This window comes from Eschscholzia californica, unplaced genomic scaffold (assembly GCF_041429995.1).
Source record: "Eschscholzia californica isolate CP2 unplaced genomic scaffold, dmEscCali1.0.p SCAF_1, whole genome shotgun sequence".
Lineage (NCBI taxonomy): Eukaryota > Viridiplantae > Streptophyta > Magnoliopsida > Ranunculales > Papaveraceae > Eschscholzia > Eschscholzia californica.
Window position 1 is genome coordinate 1744125 of NW_028238198.1, and position 10135 is coordinate 1754259.

At 34.2% G+C, this 10135-nt stretch overlaps 1 protein-coding gene across 1 annotated transcript; it reads left to right on the forward strand.

Moving 5' to 3' along the window:
* Positions 1-3233: 3233 nt before the first annotated feature.
* Positions 3234-4400, forward strand: LOC147563066 (F-box only protein 13-like). Its single transcript, XM_086654473.1, has one exon. The coding sequence runs from the start codon at positions 3234-3236 to the stop codon at positions 4398-4400; it is 1167 nt and encodes a 388-aa protein (XP_086510599.1).
* The last annotated feature ends 5735 nt before the right edge of the window (positions 4401-10135 follow it).

Genomic DNA, 10135 nt, shown 5'->3' on the forward strand with positions numbered 1-10135 from the left:
CTAGGTTGGAAATGCTTGTATCCGTTTTTTTTTATTTAGCACGAAATACTTGCATTATGCCATGGACTCTCTTGATTTGGGTTTGGCAGTTTAGATTTTTCTATCCTTTTCTTACAAGTTCTTTAACCTTTTAAACTTTTTTTTTTTTTTTTTTTTTTTTTTCACTTTGTTAAATAAATAACAAACAATGACATGTCCTTTATTAAAAATCAATTGTTAGCACAATTTTTTTTTTTACAATGTTCTATTTCCATTATCAACAATGTTCTTTGTCCGACTAGTTGATCCATGATAGGCGACGAGTTGAATTAGCAGGCCCAGATGAGTTATGTAAACATCTCTCTCTAAAGTCTAAATACTAGGTTTGTTCTGGCCGACCAACTAAACACATCCATCAACCAATTGGAAAAACAGAAAATGACTTTTTTGGTTGAAAAAACTAATTATCATAATAACTAAAAAAGCCTACATCTTTTTCTACATTAACTAATGGTGTGTTTGGTTGCAGGATTCCTAAGTAGGATTCCTATCAAAAGTGGAATTTGGTAGGATTCCTATCAAAAGTGGAATTTGGTAGGAATCATGAATCCTTGGTCTGTTTGGCTACCAAGAATCCTAAGACTCTTGAATCCTAAGGATTCCTAATTCCAAAATTTGTATTGGACCAAAATCCTACCTTACCCCCTAGGATTTGCTAGGATTTTGGATTAATGAACCTAAATTTCAAACTTAAAATCAACAAAAAAATATTTCCTTCTACAAAATCATTATTTTTTTTCAAAATCATAGTTTTTTTCAAAAATCATATTTTTTTTAAAGACGTTTAAAAATACTCAAATAATAATAAATCATAGGATTTTTAGTTGCCAAACAAGCCAAAAAATATTACTTGGATTCATGAATCCATGGAATCATGAATCCCAAGGACTCATGAATCCGCGGATTCATGATTCCGCCATCCAAACACACCATAAAAGTTATCAAAATATTATGATCAATGGTACATAAAGTGTAAAATAATAGGAGTAATTTTCATTAAGGTTATTTTCTATTTTTTCATCCCCAAAGTACCCTTATATATTTTAATCAGTTTATCTCTCAACAAACCCGAATTTTTTAGGATTTTCTTTTTCTTTTTCACTAATTAAAGTAGAGACAGAGAAAAGGATATATATATATATATATATATATATATATATAGAGAGAGAGAGAGAGAGAGAGAGAGAGAGACGATGAAGCTCGTTTTGAGAGAGAGAACACGACACAAATGCGTCATCATCTTCGTCCATATCTTCTCTGCCATCATCATCTTCATCCAGGTCTTATCAAGACGGTGTCCAAAATTTTACTGAAAGCAAACATGAGTCGGACACATCCGAATGGTGGATTTACAACACCGAATGGGAAGTCCATACAGATCTCTTTGAAGAATAGAATGAAGAAACCAAAAAATCTAACACGACAATGATCCGTCCACCAGTTGGTTCTTAGGTCAGTGATATAGTTTCATGTTCATCAATACCCATTTCCACTTCTACCTATTCTTCGAACTCAACATCATAATCATGACGATCATCAACATCAATTTTTTTTTTTTTGTAATCGACGAGAGAGGTATACAATTTTAGTGAGAGAAGGGAAAACGATAACGTGTTTGATTGATTCCTTCGAGTACTTCATGAAGTTGAAGTTCATATTCTTGTAGCTGTAATGAGTTTGATTGATAATGATGAACCCAATGTTAATGGTGACAAACCTAGAAAAATTGAGACCTTAATTTTATTGATGAAGATGATGAATCTGATGGTGAAGATGAATTTTATTTTGATGTTGATGATGATGCACAAGCAGATCTCGAACTCTAATGAGGTTTTATTTGATGACGAAGAAGAATTTTTTCAGATTTGAAAAAGAAAAAACTTTAGTTTTTTTCTCGATTTGCAAATCAAGTTTGCAAACTCTACAACATGAGATTACCTTCTACAAAGCTTGCAAATCAAAATTTCAATTTAAATTTCGCAAATCCAATTTGTGATTCACATTTTGCAAATCCAATTTGCGGTTCATATTTTGCAACCACAGATTGCAATTTATGTTTTGCAAACCCAGTTTGCAGAAAGAAAAACGGTAAAAAAAAAGAATTTGCTTTTTTTTTGGAAGCTAATGAAAAATCATTTCTAAATACATAAATTTCATAGAAATCCAATATCTCAAAAAAAAAAAATATAAATAAAAGGGTGATTTCCTTAATAGCCCCCAACTTTGTGACCGGTTTCCTGCCTAGCCCCCTACTTTATGAAAAATACCCAGATGGCCCCCTTGTTTAGATTCCGTTATAACCCCGTTACCTAGTCATCATTTCTCTCTCTTCCATCTCATTACCTCTCTCTGCCACCTCACCTTATCGCCACCTCATCGTCTTCACCGGCGAAGGTCGCCGGCCGACCAACTTTCCGGCCGGCGACCTTCATTAAAATTTTTTTTCTTCTCTCCTCTCTTTCTCTCTTAAAAAAAAAAATTGTTTTTTTTTCTCTCTCTAGATCTGGTTCATATGAACCAGATCTAGAGAGACCTTCAAGCAGGTCTGTTCGGACCTTCTTGAAGGTCTCTCTAGATCTGGTTCATATAAACCAGATCTAGAGAGAGAAAAAAAAAAAATTTTTTAAGAGAGAGAGAGAGGAGAGAAGAAGAAAAAATTTTAATGAAGGTCGCCGGCCGGAAAGTTGGCCGGCCGGCGACCTTCGCCGGTGAAGATGATGAGGTGGCGATAAGGTGAGGTGGCAGAGAGAGGTAATGAGATGGAAGAGAGAGAAATGATGACTAGGTAACGGTGTCATAACGGAATCTAGAAAAAGGGGCCATCTGGGTATTTTTCATAAAGTAGGGGGCTGGGTAGGAAACCGGTCACAAAGTTGGGGGCTATTAGGGAAATAACCCTAAATAAAATGTTTAGAGAAAAAAAGTAAAAATTATTTACACAAATCCAATATGATGGTTGGTTAACTTAGGATAAACCATTATTATAAAGATAGTGAAAAGGCCATATTGCCCTTTTTGTTAGTATTATATAGAAGTTTCCAAAATTGTAGGGAAGTAATTCTTCCTGAAATCAATCCTAACTCAATTACCATACTTACCCAAATTCTCCTTCTTTAACCCTATATATATATAGAGAGAGAGAGAGAATGATTGAAACGGCAGGCAGAGTAGAATCAAACGCAAACCCAAAACCCATGGAGCAACTCGATGATGCAGTTATCGAAACAATACTAGCTCAACTTCCCACAGCAGAGATCGTCTCATGTCAATCCGTCTGTAAAAGATGGGAATCAATCATCTCCCATTCTTTAACTTGTTCAAATTCTGCTTTCAAAAATCGCTATTGTCCTCTGTTACTCAATCTTGAATCTCAATTCTTTTTACCGAACAATATCGTTTACGATTGGGAAATTTTCGATGAACGAAGAATATCTTTACCTTATGACCCGCACTCCGAAACAATTTCAATAGCATCTGCTTCCTCTGGACTTGTCTGTTACAAAATATCATCAAAAGGAAGTGTGAGAGACAAAACATTTTCTCTTGTTGTTAAAAATCCTCTAAGTAGCATCTCACGTTTATTACCTAAATTCGATACGAATAATTGTGATGAGATTGTTGGTATTGCCATGAGAGCATCAACTAGTAGTTCAAAAACAGGTTTATCATCAATATGGGATTACAAAGTTTTCCTAGTTTATGAGAAATCTTGTGAGCCTAATAATTATATTGTGGGTGTTAAAGTTTTCTCATCATCCTCACAAGAAGAAGAAGAAGAAAAAGGTAATAATAGTAGTAGTAATTGGGATGAGTTTCTTGTGAAAAGTAACAATGGTAATGAAAATCTAGATCGTTTCTATAAACATTCTTGGTTCGAACCCGATAGAGAAGTACTAGTTGGTGTGACAAGTTTAGGAGATGAAGGCCAAATCAAGTTATATTTTCTTAACAAAACCACTAAAGAAATAATATGTTTAGATACCCAAACACATAAATCATTCATATATTCGATAGGTTTTACCGGCTATATTAAATGGACCAACTTGGTGGAATGTGGTGGTAGGATTTTCGCTGTAGTTTTTGATCTTGATATGATATGTATATGGGAGCTTGATGAAGAGCGGAAGATTAGGAATAGACCTATCTCATCTTTAAAATTCAAAGATGAATATTGGTGGGAAGTTTACAATATTAAGTGCACAAGTTGTGATGATTCCATATTTATTTGTTTAACTACTCCAAGGAAAAATTACTTGGTAGTTAATAATATCAAGAATAATAGTTGGGATGAGCTTCCTTCTCAGTATAATTGTGGTAGTTTGGTTCAACCTTTTATGCCAAATTTCCTTGCCAAAGTTTAAATGGGATTATTTAGGGTTTCATCCAAAGAATGAGGAGTTGATGATCTTGTTGTTGTTTCTTGGTAGTGCTAGGTGTAAAGGAAGAATTTCAAGAAACTCTCAAAGCCAATGAAATGTATATTATTTTAATCTTTTCGTGAAGTAGTAATTGTTCAATTGTGAATTTGATAATATGTTTTTTTTCCTTTCATATTTCAGTCCACTTTATTTTGAACACATAATGATTATTAGTATTGATTATTTTTTTTGATATTCTATATTTTTTGTGGTAAAATTGTGTAACTGCATATTTGTAAAAAAAATTTCCTTTTACGCATGTTTACTAGCTCCGAGTATTTGTAAATGTTTTTCTTTCATCTATAACCTGGGTTCACTCTTAAGCATTTTACATCTGAACACTTTCACTTAAGTTAGCGGGCCCAGATGGAAAAGGCTATTGCTCCTCATCTATATAACAAACCATGACTTGTTTAGGTGACTGGACAAAATAAATGAGGATGACCCTTTGAACACCTCATCTTCCCCTCACAAAACCTTTATGGCCCATTAAGTCTATACTGTCCATAAAGTCTAAACAAACAACTTCTCTGGAGTCTCTTCATCTCCTCAAAGGATTCTCTTCTTTACATATTATAGATTTTTTATTTTTTGATATATTTTGTTTTTCTAGCTTGAGCTTAACTTTTGCGTAAGATCTGGTTGGTTCTTATGGTTGATTCTCTATTACTACAATACATTGTTAATTGTTTATATTTTTTTCTTCTCATTATGGTGGATGCAAGGCTCTCCATCTCAATGCAAAGGTCATACCAAATCTTTTTTTTAAGTTTCCTCCATTACCATGATGATCCCATCTCTTTATCCAAAATTGTAAAGCAAAAGATCAATTTGGGTGATGGAACCTATAATTGTTTGTTATAGATATGCCAATTTGAATAGATGAATCCATATGTTTAATTCCTTCCAGTGAACTCTCGAGGTCATAAATCAATGCCTTATAGCTTTAATGTTTAGGTTCTTCCTTTCTTGAGATTTTGCAAAGGTGTCCATTATCATCTATGTAGATGAATCCATATGTTTAAGGGGAATTTGTCTAAAACTCCCTAAGAAATTATGATTTTGGTTAAAAAGGATTCATCAAAATTTTTTAGGCTTCACCTCCCTGATGGCAATTATGTAATTTTCAATTTCAGTAAAAAGACCAACTTAACCCTAGTCTAAGAAAATACCTTGCAAACACCTTGCACTGCCTTGCAAACACCTTGCAGAGCCTTGCAAACACCTTGCATGGTTTTTGCAAACACCTTGGATAGCCTTGCAAACAAATTGCAGAGCCTTGCGAACACCTTGCAGAGCCTTGCAAAAACTTTGCAGAGCCTTGCGAACACCTTGCCTGACTTTTGCAAATACCTTGCGAACACCTTGCAGAGCCTTGCAAAGCTTTGGAAATACCTTGCAGAGCCTTGCAAAGCCTTGCAAACACTTTGCAGAGCCTTGCAAACACCTTGCAATGCCATGCAAATGGTTTGCAAATTAGTTTTTGAATTGATTTAACATGAAATTTGTTACAAATTATTATATTTTGTCTAGTAGAATGTTGTATCGAAAAACTAGCTAAAACGCGTACAAATTCATAATAGTCATTTTATAAGCTTTAGCACCATCATTTTACTTTTCTTCGAAAAAATTTCCAAAGCTTTCATGAAATTCTCAATTTGAACATAAATACCAATCGTGATTGTCCAAGAAAAATATATTTCTCACAGGCATTTCATCTAACAACTTTATAGCTATTTCAACCAACCTACGTCTTGTATAACCAACTAACGTTGCATTCCAAGCAACAACATATCTTTCAAGCATTTTATCAAACACATTGCTTGCATCAACTATACTTTCACAACTTCCATATAAATCCAACAAATAAGTTTGAACATAAACATCAAAACTAACAAATTGTCATCCATCATTCATAACTCAATGAAAATAAAGCAATGAAGAAGTTGGATTATACCTTGAAACACTATCAAATTCTCCTTCCATTGAAAGTATATAAAACTTTCTCTCTCTAGAATTTAGAACCAAAAACTAAATCAAACCCCTTAAAAGCCTCTTCAAACAACAAGCAAATAGATTAAATCACCAAAACCTAAAAACATCAACCTATCTTATAGCCAAAATCGATTCAAATCCTAGAAATTTTAATCGGCGTCGACAATCCAACTTGGTTCGTTCATGAGAAAAACTCAAGTTCCTGATTTATTAGTTAGATTATTACTAGGTATTTCTAATTGAATGAAGGGTATTTTTTACTCTTAAAAAGTTGGTGCCTTTAAAAATGTCCTTTAAGCCTATTTTTATAACTTACTTGGGGCCTAGCTAGTTAAAAAGATGGGTTGTCTTTTTAACAAAAAAATACAAAAAATTGGGCCTCCGGCCCAATTTCCTGTATGTTTAATTCCTTCGGATGAACTCTCAAGGTCATAAATCAATGCCTTACAACTTTAATGTTTAGGTTTTTCTTTTCTTGAGATTTTGCAAAGGTTTCCATTATAGTCTATGCAACCTTTTATACCCGATTTTCTTGGCAAAGTTTAAATTGGTGGGTAGCTTAGGGTTGCATCAAAGGATAGAGGAATTTATAGATTTTCTACCCAAATAATGAATTGATCGTACTCTTCATATAAATGAACTGTTTTTGGTTTCTTTTCATATGCCAAGTAGTAGTAGTACTATTAGGTGATGCAATGTTTTATAGAGTCGATGGTTTTATAGAGTAGGAGCTAGCCTTGCCCATTGCCAGTATTTGTATTTTCTTTGGATAATGGTTTGGCAGCTTGGGAATATTAATTAATTTGTACATGATTTTCTTTAATCTAGCGCGAGAGTCACGTGCATTATTGGGTATAAAGTCTCTTTACAAATTATATTTTCATGGGTTTAATTATCTACAGAATCTATTTCCATGAAATATTCTAATTCTGTAAAGAATTTCATGGAATATATAGAAAGTTTGAAATCAATTTGTCAACAGTTGGTAACCCAAGTGGTTCCAAGGTGTTGACATAAACTCCAGAAAGCCCGGGAGGTCCCAGGTTCGAATCCCAGAGAAGGTGGAATCTTTGGTTTATTTGAATTGGGATTATTAGGGTATAAATAATGTAGTTGGGCTTTAGACCATCGTTTAGTTGGGCTATAGGCCCGGTTCTGTTAGAGTTTGGGTGGGTGGTTATCGAGCTTATCACATCTTTGATGTATCAATGCCAAATGTAACGACATACGTTGATCGTAGTCGACTACCAAAAAAAAAAAAAGAAATCAATCTTTTTATTTTATTTTATTTCATTTATTTGGATACTTAAAACTTTATATTTGTCTCCATAGTAATGACATTTTACATTCTTACCCATCAATATCTGCAAAATGCACTTATACTTATATATGCTAAATGATATTGTTGTCATTATGTACAAAATGACATGTTTACCCCTATGTTGTCAAGATGACATTTTAACTTTTGTCAAAATAACAGTTTTATCCTTTTATAATACCAAACTGTCATTTACCCTAATGTTTTCAAAATGACATTCTCACATTCCTATAGTACAGACATGACAACTAAGAGCAAAGTGTCATTTTCGCAACATAGGATAACAATGTTATTTGACTTATAAAAAAACATAATCATTTTAATTACATTAGGATAAAAATGTTATTTTGACAACATAATGGTAAAAATGTCATTTTTGACAACACAAGAGTAAAAATGTCATTTTAACAATATAAAGAGTAAATAAAAGCTTTAAATGGAATGTTATATTCGTGGAAATTAGTTATCAACCAAATAATAGAAATTGTAATTCCACGGAAATCTTTTATTTTCATGAAATTATTTCTCTGATATCAAACACATAAGCAATTCATGATAATTAGAGTTGAATGAGAAGTTTAAAAGAGTATACTATAAAATAATAAATTTTAATAGAAATTACCTCTTGAATCGTAGCAGATTTTTGTGCAATTCTGTTCACGAATAATTTGTACTTGTCGAATTTGATCTTTGAGACTTAAATAATTAATCTCTATTTTTTCAATAACAAGAAACAAACCTAGTAACTAGTAAGCAGTAGTACATATTTTATGTACGGAGAAGAAAATAACTTAAATAAGATTTTATAGGCAATCCACAAGTTAAAGACAATGTATTTTAGTCAAAAACTCGATCAAAATAAATTGACCAATTATGGTTAAAGGCAATGCAAATCTTCCTTCTTCTTTGGCAAGAAGTCGGCGGACGGTAACCTCCGGACGACGACATAAACTCAAAAATCATTTTTTCTCTGTTCTTCTTCTTTGGCAAGTTGGACACTGGGAAAATAGGAAACGAAGAAAATAGGGTAAGCTTTGATTGTGTGTCACGACCTCATTCATCTCATGTAGGTTTGGATAGGGGTGGGAATCGGTCCGGGTCGGTCGATACTGGGCTCTAACTTCATCGAATGGGCCGACTCGGACACAAAATGTCGGTGACCACCTATTTATTCAGGCTGTCTCGAACGGTCACTTTCAAGAATTGTTTGTCCATTCACCGTCCATGGCCGTTTATTTTATCAGGCCAGTCGGACGCCGGACAGTCTCGGTTCGGGGCTTCCAATAGCAATTTACAGACACTTATAACTCCATTTTCATCCGCGTTAAGCAACCCTCTACCAACAAATATGAATTGGACCAGTATATCATTAAGTATGAATGAAACCAGTCAAGTAGAATCGAACTAGTAAGGACAAAAGATTCAGAGAAAAACATAAAACAAAGTTATACAGACCTTCGTAGTACGATGCTCGATGCAAAACTTCTAATGAATGGAGAGATTCAGAGAGAGAGCGATATAAATGGGGAGGGAAATGAACTAAGATGATCAGAGATCCTGTTTTAGATGGAGAAACCAAAGAGAGATGGTCTCAAAACTGTAGCCGACAGCCGTTCAGGTTAGGAATCTACGGTTACTTGCTTACTTGAACCTTGGAAGAAAAGAGAGGAAAAAAGAATTAGGGTCACTTAGGGGGTATTTATGAAGAGTTGGTTTTTGGGGTCGGTTTGGTCTTCTATATCCAAACGACCATCATAAGTCTATAAAATTCGACGGTCTATAACCTCTAAAAATTAGGACGAGATTATTCGGTCACTAGTACCCGTCAGATACTTGAACATGCCATATTGGTCAGTCGGCTAGCGGTCGATCAACCGACATAAAATTTTGACAGTAACCGTCCGCAATTTCTTTCGAGACGGTCAAACCATGACCGTTATGACCATCGGATGTCTATGGACACTTTTTGTTTCGGTCGAATGGATAGGATAACGGTGTTAGGGATCTTTTTCCCACCACTAGTTGTGGACCTTTAACCTGGTTATCCTAGTCTTCATATAAGAGCACAAGTTGTGATTTCTAAAATAATCATGAAAGAAGTTTTATTTGGGGGCCTATGCGGGGGCACACTCCCCCCACCCCAGCCACACGCTAATGCTTACATAGGTAAAGGGTTCGAGCGCTGACAATAGAAGAGGGGAAAAAATCTAAACCTTGCAAGTGACGTGTCAGGCAGAGTAAACCAAATAGATTATAGGAATCCTAAACTAAATACAACTCTCTCTCTCTCTCTCTCTCTCTCTCTCTCTTTATATATATATATATATATAGAAGGATCAAAACTAAAGTAGATGAATCATCATCA